Source organism: Pundamilia nyererei, unplaced genomic scaffold, assembly GCF_000239375.1.
Source record: "Pundamilia nyererei isolate P.nyererei 1_Seehausen unplaced genomic scaffold, PunNye1.0 scaffold00217, whole genome shotgun sequence".
NCBI classification, from domain to species: domain Eukaryota; kingdom Metazoa; phylum Chordata; class Actinopteri; order Cichliformes; family Cichlidae; genus Pundamilia; species Pundamilia nyererei.
The window spans coordinates 112,898-131,145 of NW_005187618.1; the positions used below are offsets into that span (position 1 = coordinate 112,898).

Sequence of the window (18,248 nt, forward strand, 5' to 3'; positions counted from 1 at the left end):
TGTTGGGTTTTTTTCTCTGTATCTATGAAGCGCCTTGAGGCGACTTATGTTGTGATTTGGCGCTATATAAATAAAATTGAATTGAATTGAATTGAATATATCTGTGGCACTAAGCAGGGCTGTTTTTAGGTGCTTTAAAGAGGACTAAACTGCAGTGTTGTCAAAGGTAAATTATTAAATGTTTACCCCCATTATAAGGATAATATCATTGTGGTAATTATCTCAGTGCAGACCTATAGCAGAGCTGACCTGATGGTTCAGTACTCCAGCCAACTCTTCAAGTCAGGCTCAGGACAGTTTCCTTAGGCAAACAAAAACAACCAATGACATCGTCCCTTCTGTGTCTCGCATACAGAAAAAAAATACACTTTTAAAACCTTTGCTAGTCAACAAACCACACCTCAAGCAACCTTGTCTGGCCCATTTAGGCCCGTAAGTATTTAGACAGTGGCATGATTTCTATACACCAACAGAAATTAAATAATTAAGATTCAAGTGAGACCTTCGGGTTTGTTTAAGTGGGCTTGAAAGCAGCACCCACATTAAAGCCTTTTTAATTGAAAATTACCTGTAAATACACATTATGATTGCTACAAAGGACATGCCACAGACATGCTTCAGCTGCCAAACTGACCTTACCTTATTTTAATTCAGTACAATTTAAATTTCTAAAATGTCTTTGCTTTTACTTTATGACAATTGCAGCACATTTTGTTTTAACAGTACACAGGGAAGCCAAAATCATGTAACTTTCCCTATGCTTTAAAATGGCTATATTATGATCATATCATCACAGTATGGTTTACAGGAGCACTACTATGGCGGAAGACAATTGTTAGTGCCAAATTTTTATAATCATCAATACTCCCAAAACATTTTGTACAAAATATATCAGTCAATATGGATTAGTTGCACATGACCATCATTTTAGGGGACAGCTTGGTTTTACAGAGGTGTACTTAAAGTGGAACTAAAACTATTATGCACTGTAATCCCACTGCTGCTCTCTAGTCAAGTATAGTTGAATTATTTGTGTACCATTCTTTCAGCTCTCACCATCCATGAAAACAAAGGGCTGCCTACTTTGTTTTATCTGCTTGGCTGGCCGTACTTAAACTGATTGCTCTCCCCATAATTTTAAATAAAAAGCTACATGAGGTGAATCATTTTAAGAGCTGCCCTGAAGTGCGCCTTTCACATCCATTGCAGCTCTGTCATAAGAGTCCAGTCCACAACAGGATGTTGTGAAAGTGGTCAGCAGAAGCAGAGGTTGTTAGATGAAGTTCTCAGTTCCTTTGTGTTTGTGAATGTTGCTTAAAAGCTTTACTTTTATTACAAAATATGTATTGAGCACCATAATAGTGATATCTAATAATGGATAAGTTTGTGAACATTAGAGCAGACATTCAATGGCTTAAAGAAGGTAGCAGATTTACAACTTGAATTTGTTAGTTGCCTCTATTTTATTTCACTCGGGTTTCGATGAGTGTCCTTGTTCAATACTGCCTGTGGATTTTAAATGACGATGGATCCAGCAGTTTTTGTTCTTACCAGCTAACATTTTATTGTTTGTAGATGATTCACTTTAAAACACCAACCCTTAGAAAGTCTTTGAGGAAGGTACATATCACATAGTACCTGAGTGTATAAATTATACTAGTAATATAGTGCTGTATAAATCAAAATAGTTTGCCTGTTAAATAAGGAAAAGATTACTGATGCATGAGATCTGAGAATCTGAATAGCAATGGTGACTAACATAATGGGATTTGGTTAGACTTGCTGAAATAACGAGCAGAGAAGAGACTTGTCTATCAACTAATAACATCTCATGGGTTCTTAGTATTAATTTTCTAACCTTCCATGGCCCCGCAAAATGTAGGTGGTGGTGTGGTTATCAATCACATGCACCAACTGCTGTTAAAAAAAAGAAGAAGCTTCTCCATTATTAAAACTAAAGCACTTTATTATTACTTCTGGGGTACAACTGTAACATTACACTCTAAGTTACTGCTGCTCCTTCCTTGAAAGGGGACACCCTTGTGGTTTGCACCTTGAGGACCACTTTTGAACATGATGCCATATTTATACCTTAATGTGGGGATGGACCTACATCGATCTTTGTGGGAGAAAACTGAAACTGCTGGAGACAAAAGGGAGAACAAATGCAGGTTCTTCCTGCAAAGCAACCATGCGACCAACAACATACAGGACTGACAAGAACTTAAAATGTCAGACGATGTTAAATACGTTCTTTTAACTGGAATAACTAAGGACAGAGGAAAACTTAAAATCACCCTGTAACTGATTGGCCACCTTTTAAGGTCATACCCCAACTTTTGCCCTGTGACAGGTGACTGAGACAGACTTGAGCCCTCTACAACCTTGAATTAGACATGCAGTCAATAAAATGGAAGATTGAATGGATGGATAAAACGTTTAAATCTAATGGTAAGAATAATATTTTACCTTACTTCTTTTGTACTCAGCCAAAAACTTAGAATCTAAAATAAACGCTACAAGTATGTGTGTTCTATGTTTGAGAACATCCGTATCTTTTTGGCTATCACAAATTCACATTGTTACACTGAGGTCCAATAGTTAGCTTTAAGGGCTATGTTTTCTTCTGACTCTGTGAGCAACTTTTGGTTTTAAGAAAGATGAGCATGCAAATTTTTATTATGATAGCACAAATGAGCAAACGTTACTCCACTACTGGGATGATTACTTGTACTTGTAATTTTGTAAAAGCTAAAATATACAACTTTGTCTTTGATTCTGGGTACAGGTGTCATTTGTGTCCTATGCATAGCATTAGTGAAGCAGAAAAAGGAATGTATTCCCAGGAAGAATGATGGGCATTCTAGAGATTTGTCATAGTGGCCAAACTATTTTAGTAAAACTTTTTGATATATTTAATAAATGCTGAACTGAAATGGAGTAATTCTAAAGAGTTTTATAAATTGAAATGATGTTTTATGGAGCAACTGCAAGAACAGCCTTGGCCAAGAAGATAATAAAGAAGATAAATAGATACTGACAAACATCAGTAAGATGACCAATTCATACTCTCAAAAACAAATCAAAATTTTAAGATTTTTGGTATTTTAAGGCTGGCATTCTACCAACTTACTATTACTTAGTACCTATAATATCAATATCTTACTGATTCAAACTCCAATAATTATGACAGATCATTTAATTCCAGTTTGTTCAATTAGATAAAGTGCATTTCTTTATATGCAATAAAATTTAAAGCCTTCCTGTGCACAGATTTCTGTGGGCTACATTGCATTGATCACAGAACATCACTTCTGCATCAGATGAGAGTAAAAACATAATTCATTGCAGCACAGAATCAGGTCAAGATCTTCCTGACAAAACACTCTTGCCTGATGGCAGAGTTGCTGAAAATTTTGACTGAAGAACAAAGTGTAGAAGATACAAAATAAAGAACACATTTATGATTTTTTGGCCCTTACACATTTTATGTAACAGCTCACTTCAATATGAACAATGAAGTCAGAGTTTGTGTTGGGATTCCTTGACGTTTGCAGCAGTTTTGAGTTCACTGGCTATGTTTTGTGTCAAATAAACAACCTCAGGCTTAAAGAACACTTGGGAATTCTTTTTTATCCGGAGGGAGCTTTCTCTGAATTTCTTTCTGTTTTATAATTATAAGAAAGTCTGGGCAATGAGCTACCAAAACTATTCTGTAATTTTATAAATTAATTTCCTACAATTTATGCGAAAAGGGTCAGGGAAAATGTAATAATTATGAATGAAGGAATGGGGGGTTCTGCTGTGGTTTGAGTCCACTTGTCCTCTTGGATGGAAAGGTCACTGTAAATCATTAAAAAAAATGTAAGTGATCACTTTTACCAAGTGATGAAAAATTTCAGTCTGATGGGACTGGTCTCTTCCAAGATAAGAGTCCCTAAATTCATAGAGCATTATGATGGCGGGACCAATAGTCCCACTGAACTGTTTGATTAATGTGAAAATGACCTGAACCCAACCAGAGTGCCTAGAAATTGTCATGGTCTCCGTGCCTGCCCGGTCGGCCCCACAAGGCTACAATTGCTGTTTCTGTTCTCTCCCTCTCTGCCTGGGCGGAGCTCACTGTGGGCTCCCGCCCTTGGCCCACACACACACCTGACAACACTCACCCATCATCACCGGGAGCACTATTTGAGGCTGGAACACAGATCCTCTTGTCGCTGGATGATTGTACCCCCAACGTTAGTGTTCTCACAGCTCTTGTGCTTCATATTTGTGATTTGTGATTAGTTGGTGACCTGCCTTCTCGTCTGCCTCAGATCTTGCCCCCGGACCTGCGACCTCCCTGCTGCGGGAACGTGTGTGAGTGTGAGCGAAGAAGACGTGAGCGAGTTACCCTGTGATTCCCCCGGAGTTTTGGATCCCTTCACTGTACATATATTGCACTGGCACTGTAAATAAACTACACCTTGGAGATACCTTACCGCTCTGCGTTTGAATCCCTGTACCAGATCGTGACAGAAATTCCACCACCATTAACACTTTACCCTTTGAAAAACCTACTAGAAGCTCTTTTCTGAAATGAGGAGTCTCTGTCATATTTCAGGCATGCCTATCGAACAAAATGACTGGGTTTGTGTCAGAAGTTAGTGAGGGTGGTCTCTGTCTCTGCAGTTACCTTTGGAAAAACCAGGAAACTGTTCTGTCTTTGATATATTCGGAGGTGTCAAAACTTGTTATGAATGGTACAGGGGAGGTCGTCAAATGTCATCTTTATAGGGGGAAAGAGCTAAAACCAAAAAACGATGGATGAAATATCTTTTAGAAGAATGGTGTTCAGTCCATCCACTAGCGTTCATGAGACTTGTGGAATCAGTGGCAAAGTGCATTAAAGTTGTGGTTTTCTTTCTTTTTTTCCCACTCATCTGTAATTTGTCAGATGGCCACACTGTAACTCAGTGATGGGTTTTTAATTGTTTTGTGGTGAACAAAAGCGTTGCCCCTGACACACCTGCTAATGGAACCATCTGTTTTTGGTCATTTGTATGGGTCAAAACTGAAGTCACGTTGTCAAATCTGCTATTACAGTAAGTGAAACAGTCTATGTGGATAAAAAAACGTGAAGAGTTTTCCATTGCTTTTACACAAAATGCATTAAGTTGCCACATATTTTCAAACTCCAGTAACTCTGCAAAGAACATTATTTAAAATGCTAAAAACCTGTTTACAAAAACCCCACAGATGGTAAATTCTGTACATTTCTACAAAGAACATCAAGAATCTTTGTAGAAGACTTTCCTCTGACTTGCGATCTATCCAGTAACAAACAAAAAAACACAGTGTTTTCTGTTTTGTCCATAAATTTTAACCACAATTTTGTGTATTTTCTTGTAGAGTAAATCAAGCTGTTGTTGTTACCTATGTTGTCTTCAGGGAAGTCTGCAGTGACTCTGCAGGGATTATATTTGCTCTGTTCACCTCTGCAACTGAATTCAAGTCAAAAGGTTTACAGTTTTGTTGGACTTATTCAGCTCATTTACTATGTATTTCTGTGCATAAACAATAAATGTGACCTTCAATGCCCTAGAAGTTTTAAAAGTAAGTAATTCAGAAAGAAAAATGTATGTTTCATACATCAGGACTTGAAAACAAGTCAAATTCGACCCAAACAATGTTGATGAAAACGTTCCAACTTTCACCAAGAAGAAGTAAAACTTTACAGTACAGCATGATGTGCAATAATTATTGAGTTTACTATTTTTTACAGTAGCAATGGTTAGCACAACCAGGAGTGGTCACCTTAAATTGGGAAGGCCCTACATTCAGCCCCAACCAGTTTGAGTTTTTCTGTGTGAATATTGCTTGAGATGATTGAGATGTTGTCCCTGTACCTGTGTGGGTTCTCTCCGAGTGCTCTGGCTTTCTCCCATCATCCATCTGCTGTTAGGTTAATTGGTGATTCAAAAAAATTGGCCGTAGGTGTGAATGTGAGCATGTCTGTCTCTCTGTATTTGCCACGTGATGGACTGGTAACCTATGTTGGGTGTAGCCTGCCCCTTGTGCTGACAGCTGAGATAGTCTCTAGAACTCCTCCATCCACAAGCCCCCACCTGCTCCTTCCCTGGTCCTGTGACCTTATATTGGGTAATCAGTTAAGAAAAGGATCAATTGATTGACAATATTTTCCACAGAATCTTAAGTGAAAATTAATAGAAAATTTAAAAGCATTTATATTAATGATTTTCTAAAAATGTATTATTTACTGTGAACTGAACATCCATATTATTTAGTATCCTCAGCTAATCATCATTTTAAATTCAGTATTGACTTAACTGTCATGGATATTAACAACAGCCAGTGATTGTCTTTAAACTGAAGGCCTGGATGGATGTCACATCGGTACCTCTAATACCGTGGACAATTCCAGACAGCACCGTTAAGATACAGACTATACATTTGTTAGGATACAGTCATAGTTGATTTTGGTCTTGCAATTTATTTTTTTGATTGTAAAGTACAGGTATGAATAAAAAAACAACAACATTGTTTCACTGTACATGTTGCGCAGTCTAGAGTTTTTGTTGTTGTTTTAAATTAATCCTTTATTTATCCAGGTAAAAATCTCACTGAGAATAGGAGTAGGTTTAGGTTTAGATGGGAGTTATTTTAGCCACATGTTAAATAAGCTCATTGTCAGAAACTAGAAGATGTTATCTTTCCAATAAAGTCTCACACATTGATTTTTGTTTCACTGTTCCTCTGTTCCATTTGGCTGTTTCAAATAGGCGAAAATTCAATATAAAGGGTTGAACTTACTACAAATCCTAGTGCCAGATGGGACTTGACCTGATGTTAAGAGTCCCATTATTCTTTCCACCAAGTACAGTAATAATAATAATGGATTGGATTTATATAGCGCTTTTCAAGGCACCCAAAACGCTTTACAATGCCACTATTCATTCACACACTGGTGGAGGCAAGCTACGGTTGTAGCCACAGTTGCCCTGGGGCAGACTGACAGAAGCAAGGCTGCCATATCGCGCCATCGGCCCCTCTGGCCAACACCAGTAGGGTAAAGCGTCTTGCCCAAGGACACAATGACCAGGACAGAGAGCCCAGGGATCGAACCGGCGACCTTCTGGTTACAGATATGCTTCCCAACCACCCTGAGCCACGGTCGCCCCACAGTCTTTGCATCTTGACCACTAAAACTGTTCATGGACAGAAGCTGAAGGTCTTCTGCCCATAAGAAGAAGAGAAGGGTTAGTGAAGTTGGAACACTGCCCAGCATCAGTAAAAGTACATGTCACAGACCGTGGAGATTTATTCTAAACCTAAATGTGTTATTTCAGATTGCATATAACTATGAGGTCCTTAAAATGATGACACTGTACCTTTGATGCCGCTGCCTAGCAAAAAGGAAAAGACCTTGAAAATTAGACCTATTAGCCTGCTGGGTCTGGCTGCATGCATGCCAAGTTTGAAGCACAGTTGTTGAAATTGGTGAAGACAAAAAAGACGATGGTTATAGTTTATTTTTTTCTTTTAATAACTGAGATGATGCCACTGAATTAAACCAAGTTCAGAATACCTAAGTCTGCTACACTGTATTTCATAAAAACATACATGGAAAAATCTACAGGTTAGAAGTTGCTTCCAAGCTTCATCAAAATTACACTCGTTTGTAATCAATCAAAGTATTATCATTTTGGACACAAATGAGTAGTGTGCTCAGAGTCAGTATCTGCTTTTCTCAGCTGGTATTGAGGTTTTGTAATGAGGTCATTTACCATGATTACATACCTATTTTTTTTTTTCTTTTTCAAAAATTTCATTTATTCATCACATATAAGAATACCAGCAAACATACCTTGGAGCTGAGGGGCACATTAAAAGAAAATCACACTGGCGCGTTTCTGTTGATCAGTGCTCTACTTTGGCTATAATTGATCAGATTATACCGGACACTGTGAGACACAGCTTTGTGCTGGTTGGAAATGAAGCCGTTTTCCTCCCACTTTTCTTCTTCGGACAGTTTATCCAAACCTGTAAACTGTATCATCATCCTTCACGCCTTTGCTGGGCTGCTTGGTGCGTTACTGTAAAAGAAGAAACATTTGACTGATTAGGCCTACGAGTAGCCTACCACTCCGTCTCCTCCTCTCCGCCTTTCTCACTCTGCCATTGGTTAGCACAGGGCAGGCTCCGGGATGATGATGCCTGGAAAGGGGGGTAAACTCGGAGCGCACGTCTCCCCTGCTGCGCACACACGCACAGCAAAAGTGAAGTGAAGATGCTTTTTCCCTTTCGACAAACAGTCCAGCCCGCCAGCCGTTCACTTCTCCTGCTGCCGCTGCTCCTCCTTCTCCCAACAGAGCGTCCAACTGTCCGCTTCCCTGGTTTACACGAGGAACTTGCGCTGCCGGGGCTCGTCCAGCTCGGAGGAGGAGGCAAGAGCAGGCATCAGAGACCCGGAGCACCGTCAGCTCTATAGCGTATCCGTGGAGAGCTACGCGTCGGTATGGGCACGCTGACAAAAGGACGTTACCTCGTTCTGAGGGGGCTCCTGCTGCTTATTTATTGCACAGCATCGGTTATCTCCAAAGGTAAGAGCTGTGTGTGTCCGTGTGCATGCGTGCCTACTTTGGGTGTTTACTGCGCTGTAAGCGCTTTCAGCCGGTCGGTAAAAGAAGAGAGACAATTATTGGGTGCCATCCCCGTGGTTACGCACCACCTGTCACGATTTTTGGTTCATGTTTGAGGTTTACAAATACTTCCCAGCTCACATTCAGTATTCAGCAGGTGATCCTGAGTCTCACTCGGACTTCAGATTTCCACTATTTGAGCATTCTCTCTTCACTGCGCAGTGGAGCTTCTGCTATTGATTCATCAAGCCACAGCTCGCGCCGTCAAGTTCCTACACTCTTGGTCTTTTTTTACGTCTCCCCTCGAATCGATGCCAGTCGTCCCATTCCACTAAGTTTTTAGTCGTGAATGAATCCATCACCGTGACTGCGCTGTAATCAGCACTGCTGGCTTTAATGAAGGCACGCCTGTGCAACAGGCATGCCATTTTATCTGAGAGTTCCAGAGCTAGTCCTCCTTTTTAAATGATCCGCTTCCTGATATCACGAAGTGAATACAGTGCCAGAGCAATGTATGTAGAGGTTTGTGCGGGACGCAGAGATATTCATCAGCAGCTACCAGAGCGACTTCAACCAAGGGTTTTCGTTTCTTTTTAGAAGCCCACGGTGAAAGTGCTTTACATTTACTTGATAAAAATACCTTTGAATGAGAGGTGACTGTGACAAGTGGGGGGTCGTGTTGAGGGTAGGAAATCTGCCCCTGCTTGATGTTCTATTTTCTTTCTTTTTCCAGAGAACCCAAAAGAACAAATACAAGAGGATAGATTTAGTCCCTTAAACACAAACAAAAAGAAAATAAAAATCCATGTTAAATCATCTTTATTTAATACACACTGTACAGTTTTCTGTAGCCTGTATTGGTTTTAGAGATTTTAAGCTGTTGCACTGAACCACATCACCCGTTTGAATCAGATGTTACAGAACAAGCCTACAACCCAACCAGAATATGCCCTGCAGACATCTGGTTGTGTCTGTGTTGATCTTATGACTCTCACATCTCCATATTTTAGCCACTTAAATAGCAGTAGCACAGAGCAGAGTGCCTGAGAGTGAGATGGTATTTGGTGTTAAAGGTTCCCTGCAGGTTTAACTGGTTACATAGCAGCCTGTGGAGCTGAACAGAGTTCAGATTAACGTTACACGACTTTACGCATCATGAATGTGCAAAGTCTGCTTTTTTTCATTGTGAAGCCAGAAACTCTGGCTTTTTTCCACCTTATTGCTGCAATCTGTTTGCCGTGAAGAAACTGATATACATCATCTTCCACAAATGTAAAAAAATATTCTCACCCTGCACATGCCACTCATTCAGAATAACTCAAATATACATTATCTTGCAAAATATGCATCATTGTTTTTCTTCATATTCTGCAGAGAATCTAAAATCTCAAAAATGCAAAAAGTGATTTGTTTTTCATTATTCATTTATGAATCCTACACACACCCACAAAACAAATAACGCCTTCACACTTGATTTTATGCTCAAGTCAAAAAAAGGAAATTAAAAAATGGATCAGAGAGCGAACTCTGATCCATTTTAGTAAAAGACGGGAAGTCATTGACCAGCGTGCAGGGAGTTAGACTGGCAGCAACACAAACACTGTGTTAAAATAATGATTGTTTACATTTTTGTAAACAAACTATTGCCGGTTCTCTCTTGTCGATTAGATGTGGAGACAGCTGTCATCAATCTGTTGTACATTAACTTGTAATTATGAGGATATTAGGATAAGGAATGCAAGTATGCAGCAGGATCTTGTAATGATGGCAGTTTCATTTCGACCAAACGGAAATCGGTAGGTCTGCTGTCATTACTGATCAGTCACACACAGAAAAATAGAGTTAAACTGGGGGTTCCATTTATTCTTGAAGGTAACATTAAATATTGAGTGAATATGATGTTATGAAACCAACATACTTTACTTATGTCGCATCCCTCTAATTTCAAACCACCAGTCATAATTAGGACCTCGAAGCTGGGCAGAAATTCAGAAAAGTGATGCAGGGGAAAAAAAAGCACAATAAGACCAGAGAACAGTAGAGCTGTCAGGCAGGCCACAAATGTTCACACCAGCAAACATCATGAATTACTGTGTGCTGAAAAGTTGTTAGATTGGATTTTGATCAGTGGTCCCAAAAAACATTTTGCCTACCACTACTTTAAATAATTTCATCATTATTAATGGTGACATTTTTATGGATGTCTTCATCAGTAGTTTCTGTTAGCCTACAGACAGACGTTGGAATTAACTTGCATTAACTAAAATGGTTTACAGGTTTTATTCACTTTTTACTGTTGTTAATGGATGTAATTACTGATCATTAACCTTAATAATAATGGATTGGATTTATATAGCGCTTTTCAAGGCACCCAAAGCGCTTTACAATACCACTATTCATTCACTCTCACATTCACACACTGGTGGAGGCAAGCTACGGTTGTAGCCACAGCTGCCCTGGGGCAGACTGACAGAAGCGAGGCTGCCATATCGCGCCATCGGCCCCTCTGGCCAACACCAGTAGGCAAGTAGGGTAAAGTGTCTTGCCCAAGGACACAACAACCAGGAGAGAGAGAGCCCAGGGATCGAACCGGCAACCTTCCGGTTACAGATGCGATTCCCAACCCCCTGAGCCACAGTCGCCGGTCATACTAATTAAATAAAGGTTATGTAGTAATAACAACAACAACAACAACAACAACAACAACAACAACAATAATAATAATTTGTAGAAAATGCGCATCACTTGTCTGTTTTGGTAGTGGGATGGCATCTACAATGTACTACAAACTAACTTATCAACATAAGCTACTTAACTTCTCCTACCTTGAGTTGTGGCTTGTCTCTTCAAGTAGCCCCTTCAATTTTAATCAATCAGTTTCTACCATGCCTAAAGATGAGGCATACATTTTGGGTGAACACATCAAAATGTTCTAATATAACCTAAAATCTATTGTGTAAAAATCACGTGAGCAAGTTTGTCTAGGAAAAGGAATAGGAATTAAGCCAGGGACCACTGTGAGTACCTCCAATGGTGAAAAAAAGGAACCATTAAAGCACACAACTACAAGCAGATTGCCAATGTTCTAGTAAGTCACTGATTCAAATTCTATTTGTTAGCAATTTTTCCCATAAAATTAAATAAAGGTGTAAATTGATAGCTGGATATATTAATTAAAATAAAAAAATGAAAGTAAAGACAACAGTATTGTTGTGTATAGCTTTTTATTCATGCCTAATGCAATTATGTAGCTAATCAGTTCATGCGGAACTGCATCCCTTTCTACACACATAACACAGAAATACAAAAAAGGATTATTACAGAGGCATTTATAAAAACAAAACATAAAGATGATTTCGTTTTTTAAACTGAAACACTTTCCATTAGGGAAGTATTGAAACAAAAAGAAAATGAAAGTTTAAAAGATTCCTTTTATCTTAGGGTGTGTAATGTCACAAAAGAAATACACAACAAACTTTTATTTGCTTTTTGTCTGTGTGTGTGTATCAAATGAAAAATGATTGTAACTTTTTCCAATTTTGTTTTCTCAGTTGCAGATTTAAAAAAAAAAGAATGTTGAATTGTTTGGCAATCTCTACCTTCTGGTTGCATATATTTATGACAAATTAAAGAGTGACTCCAGCAAGTTATTATTATAGTGGTTAGCAGAAGGGGTTAGAATGGAGGCAGTAAAAAATGTTTGGTGATAGCATGTAATAGTTAGAAAGGTCTAAATTGACTGGATCCTACAAGTTCTACATCAACATACTCAAGCAAAATATGGAATGCTTGAATTTTTACTGATATGTGACTCCAGCCTTTAGTTTAGGATTTAGACTCTTGTAAGAGTCTACATAGATGCACAAAATACATGAAAAAGCTTGACAGTATGAGACTATGTGCAGGTTCTCTCTGTATAAATACACATTTCTCTGTGGTTTTTCTTCAAAATTTGTTTAGCAGAATGAATACAATTTGCAGACAGCCAGAAGACATGAAAGTTAAACAGGTCAGTAAATGGCACACAGATTTCTTATTATCTTGAGTTCCTATATATTAAGGAAGTCGCCATCAAAAAGCTGACAGAAGCAGAAGTGTCGGCCCAGCATTCCTTGGACAGACTGTTTGTACTTTGCTCGAAGAACACAGAATTAATTTTGACTGAATTCAAACTTAAATCAGGAGCACAAGCACATTCAAAAGATGCTCAATGTTTCTATTTGTAGTCATTTTTATGTGGCGCCCTTCAGGGTGTTTACAGAGGTGTGGAAAGCAGCAAAAAGACACGGAACAGAATAGAGCAGTCGTCAGGGAGAATGGATAGGACATTAATTTAATCAGAAAGGAGGAGCTGGGGTGGAGGTGGGTTTCAAATTGGCTTGCAGATTAACAGTATCTGTGGGCAGGCTAAAGCAGCTTAATGTATATACAACTATAACACGAGGCGTCAGCTGATGTGGACTGGCACTGAGAACATGATCTGGTTTCATCTGAGCTTCACTTCACAACCTGCCTGCCTAGCATCCCGATTAAGTGTGGGACCATATCAAAAATAGTTCAGCAAATGATTATCTTCCGTATGTCCATTTTTTTCTTGAGGAGCAATTTTTGTCTATAGAATGTCAAAAAGATGAAAATACTGATTTCCAAAAAACAGAGGTCTTGAGTTTAATTAAATATCATAGAAAAAACAAAAGAAAACAACACATTTTAAAAAGTGAAAGATGTTTTATTATTTTTTTATACAGATTGTGCTTAAAAAGCATTACAGGTACTAATGGGCTGTCAAAACAGAGGCAGGGCATTTGAATGCTCGACTCTACCTTGTTGCATGTTACAACTTTTCTGCATATCACATCATTTTTAAAGGCCATGCATGTCATGACAGGTGTCACACTTTCCCACAAGTTTAGTCCTTGAATCAAACAGTAGCAAACAGCAGCAGTCCTGCTGCTCTGCGGGTCTCGATGGTCCTAGCTTGAACTCAGCGAGATTTAAGCTCTTAAAGATCAATAGCTGATGTTCGCAGGCCCCCACTGGCTCAGAACGAGACTCACGCAAGAGGTCATGAAAGAGGGGTCCTCCATGTGTAACACAGCCATGAGTGAGGATGATGTGGCCCATGGGGGATCTTGAAAAGGCTTTTCATCTTTTGTCTCACAGTTCTGATGAAATAAGGGTTATTTCAAGAAGCTTTGTCCAGGGTTGTAATGGGAATTTCTTGTAGATCAGCAATCTGCTATTGGTGTGTATTTATCTCATAATGAAGCTCTGCTTAGACATGCAAAAGGGTATGCGAGTGCACTGATATGTAATATCCCTTCTTACCTATCTTCTGATGAGGCTCTCGTTGATTTCTCTCGACATGCAGGCATTTATTTGGGACTTGATGATTAATTTATGTGATGTGTGATTTTAGCAAGATAGAGTGTTGTGTATTGAGAGAAGTAATGAGCAATGGGATTATCTGATATTTGATTGAGGATTGCTGAAGTCGCCCAGTTCATTTGTCAGTAAAGCTGCTAGGTCTGCTTTAAGTTTAGCTAATACTCTATATGACTACAAGAATATGTTGTGAGATTAGACTACAGAGCTGCTAATGTTTGCCTTGCTGGAATGATTCTCCATTCTGCGTGCATGCACATATGCCCAGGCCCCTGGTGGTCACCTCATTTGATAAACATTAGCAGCAAACAGCATTGTCCCTGCTCCACAGATGCACAATTGTGTCAAGCCTTGCTGAAATAACCATCACCACATGTTGTGTGATGCTGTGCCCCTCTGTTATCCGTCTCCGCAGCCTAATTTGACACACAAACTTGTCTATTCTCCCAAGAGTTTTACTTCCTTGACCTTGAGCTGCAGATTGTACATCTCCCTCCCTGTTCTTCAGGTTGGGCATTTTTTTAAAAAGTGGAAAGAGAGAGAGAGAGAGAGAGAGCAGAGCACAAAGGATGCACAAAACTGTGGTTACTTTTGTTTTCAAGAAAAAAAAGGAAAAATCTCAAGGTTTTTTTATTTTCCTCTGCACTGTTTCATGAAAACAGACAAAGGTCAAATCTGTTATTTTCCCTCAGAGAAAGCAAAAGGGGCTCTTATATTTTCCCTGCCGATCCCAGAATGAATCATCATAGTCAGGTTGCTGTGGGTGACAATGTGTTCAGTTGCCAGATTTACATTTAAATGAAACCAAATGGCTGTACATTCAGAAATGATATACAGTAATGATCATGGTAATAAAAGCAAAGTCCTCTTTCCTATTGGACCAGCTCCTACTCGGGATCACTGTCATTTGGGGACTTTGCAGGTACAGTCGGTGAGTTATGTCTTTGCTATGTCAAGACTATTACCTTCACATTTCAATGAGTGAATTCATCAGCATGCTGCCTAAGAGGCTTAATGTAGTTGGCAATCAGCCCTGCAGCTCATTGGCTTCTTCCATGGACCTGGTGCATGAATGCCATGATGGCACTGGCTCTGACATAAACGGTAGTAACCAGACCGAAAAGCAGCGCACATTTCGGTGCTTTATTTTCCTGAGCTGTGATACACTTTAGATTCTAGCCAATCATTTTACGTTTCCGAGGATAGTAGGCGGGTCCAGGTACGTACGTTCTTTTAGAGCAGAGCTACAGATTAAAAATGCCCAAGGCGAAGCGGTCAAAAGTCTGGCTGTACTTCACAGCAAAAGATGCAAACTCAGCAGCAACAAGTGCTTTAAGGCAGCTGTCCCCAACCTTTTTTGCGCCACGGACCGGTTTATGCTCGACAATATTTTCACGGACCGGCCTTTAAGGTGTCGCGGATAAATACAACAAAATAAAACTAGTACCGGTACCGAAAAAAAGAAGATTTATTCATAACACACGTGAAAAGACCCAGGAAAACCGAGTTAACGATAAAAACAATAACAAAATAACGCTGAAAACCGATAAAAACCCTCAAAAGCATACATTTCAGCCTCAGCGCTCGCGGCCCGGTACCAAACGACTCATGGACCGGTACCGGTCCGAGGCCCGGGGGTTGGGAACCGCTGCTTTAAGGTGATACTGTGTAAAGGAGGTAATACCTCAAATCCGATGAAACACCTGGCGACGCATAATGTTTTTTTAAAAGCCGAAAAATGCGCCGTATTTGATAGCTTGCTGCGAGACCTCACACCGAGCACATCTACTGCGGGTGTGGAGCCTGTTATCGGACCCGGAGTTAGCAACATCCCCCAAAAACCTGAAGAGGACAGTCCTGGCCCCTAGCCCTGCCAGTGTAGCAGAAATGATGATGGCAGCAGCAGCCGTTCTTCTCTGCGTGAGTAGCTTAATGTTGTTCGTGTGTCATTTACGTTGAGTAGGCTAACCACGTTATTACATTAATGCATGTAAGGTGAACTAGCAAACATCGTCGTAGTTACATGCGGCTGTCTTCTTGTTTGATGGCAGATGCTCCCTTCACCCTGGCCAAAAAGGCTAAAATGACCAAAGAAAAAGTGGAAAACAGTTAAACATGAGAGGTTTTTGGACAAAGTTTGTGTTTTTTCCATTGTTTAAGCACTGCTTCCAGCCAAGAGTGATACCATATATGCCCCATAGCTGCAGAAAAGGCTAACATTGTTATCTTTTTACAAAAAAACAGCTGAACATGAGAGGTTTTTGGACCAATTTTGTGTTCTCCATTCTTTAAGCACCGGTTTAAGCACCGTTTATGCACCGGCACCGTTTCAAAAGTACCGGTTTGGCACCGGTATCGGATAAAACCTAAACGATACTCATCCCTATGAATGACACTGAGATATTTTTTTCCAGCTACTGTATCTTTCATGCATCTATAGGTTTTTGCTATTTTCCTTGATACAAGGCCCTGATACATTTACAGTATAGTTCCATTTAGGTGGCATCATCTGGGAATCTAGTCTTTCTGCATAATGGATGAAATAAAAGTGGCTGCCACAGCTTAAGTCATTCTGTTGATATACTTTAGTGTTGGACATAGAAAACATTATGCCACTAATTGCAACAGTCAGTATAATCGAATGACCATACGGTTGTTTGTGGTGGCAAAGCTTGATAAAAAGGAGCCTACACTATTTCAATGCAATATTTTAATTAAAAAAATAATTTAGTGCTTATTTTGACATATGAAAGGACCTTTACTTTGCAGGCAAGATGCACTCTGGGCTGACAGGGGAAACTGGTCATAAATGCACAAAAAAAAAATCATATTCTTCGAGTTCTTTTGTATTTTCATACTGATAACAGTAATGATTTACTCGCAATTTAAACATGTTCAATTACGTAGGTTAACATTTAAATAGCAATATGAGTACAGAGTTCCGAACAATAGCCACAGATCAAATATTAATAATAGATAAATCATACATATAACAAGTAATAAAGAGATAAAATAAGCTGTGCTTTAACATTTCAGCCATTAAGTGAATCTCACTGTGTTTCTGTAAGGTCTGAAAAGTTTTGCATGTCTTTTTAATAAACATATACTTGTTGCTGCAAACTGTAATTGCTCAAACTTGTACAGCAGAGTGATTAAAGCATCTATTCAATTAAAAGACAGTTTTCTAATAATGGATGTGGGCATGGTAGACACAAACAAATAAAGCATAGCTCACAGGCTGTCATATCATATGCATTCAAATGCTTCACTATTAAAGCCCTATGGAAAAATGTGGGCTTTCTGTCCACTGATGCATTAGGGTTTTTAATTTAAAATTGTTAAATGAAATCTTGACCTTTGCATTATAGTTGCAATCCCTATTATCATAATTTCCCAACTTTGGGATACATATTGTATATCCCAGTTGAAGTTGGAAAATTAGCTTACTGAGTAGTTCTTAGCTTACTGAGTAGCTCTGTGTTAGCGCAGATAATGGTGCTTGAATAAAAGTCTATGCAGAGATTAGTTTTCTCTGGAATAAGTCACAACTTGCCAGCGTAACATTATATATCTGCTACTATCAATTGCTCCATTATTCACAAGGGCTCACTACAGCAGATAGCTCAATATATTTGATTTGGCCAATTGTCTTCCTGGTTTAAAGAAAGGTTATTGTGTGTCCTCCATGTCTTAAACCAGGGATCTTTTTCTTGTTAGGTGAATGTCTAAACCACTACTCTATGGAGCTGATAGCTTTAAGACATATTAAATGGCATCATCTGGGTATTTAGTCTTTCTGCATACTGGATGAAATAAATGTGGCATATGTTAAATTAAAATGCAGTGGATTTGAATTGGTAAATCAAACGAAGATCAAAGCCTGCTTGTAAAACATGTAGTGATTGGTGATATTTTGTTTTAAAATTAGGTTAATTCTGGTACTTGTGCTTCACACCACTTAATGTAACCTTTAAAGTATCTGTAGTTTTCAGAAAAAAGCAAGAAATATTCCAACCAAATGTAAAACAAACCAAAACAACAAAACGACTGAAAAGCACAATTAAAATAAAAATGATAATTCTGTGTTTGTAAAATGTATATGTGTATAAAAGTGCGTACAATATAAAATTATCTTTTCCCTTAAGCAGTAGTGTGTATTTCGCTGTCATGAGACAGGCCAGCTGTTTCATGTGACACCACACTGAAAACATCTGGAAG

General features: G+C 39.1%; 1 protein-coding gene across 3 annotated transcripts in view; it reads left to right on the forward strand.

Annotated features, from left to right (window-relative positions):
• Positions 1 to 8,235: 8,235 nt before the first annotated feature.
• unc5db (unc-5 netrin receptor Db) overlaps positions 8,236 to 18,248 on the forward strand; it is a 280,431-nt gene continuing 270,418 nt past the window's right edge. For all 3 annotated transcript variants that reach the window (XM_005748230.1, XM_005748231.1, XM_013914697.1), the window contains exon 1: positions 8,236 to 8,606. In XM_005748230.1, the coding sequence (XP_005748287.1) occupies positions 8,522 to 8,606 (85 nt within the window). In that variant the 5' untranslated portion in view covers positions 8,236 to 8,521. The remainder of the gene's footprint in view (positions 8,607 to 18,248) is intronic.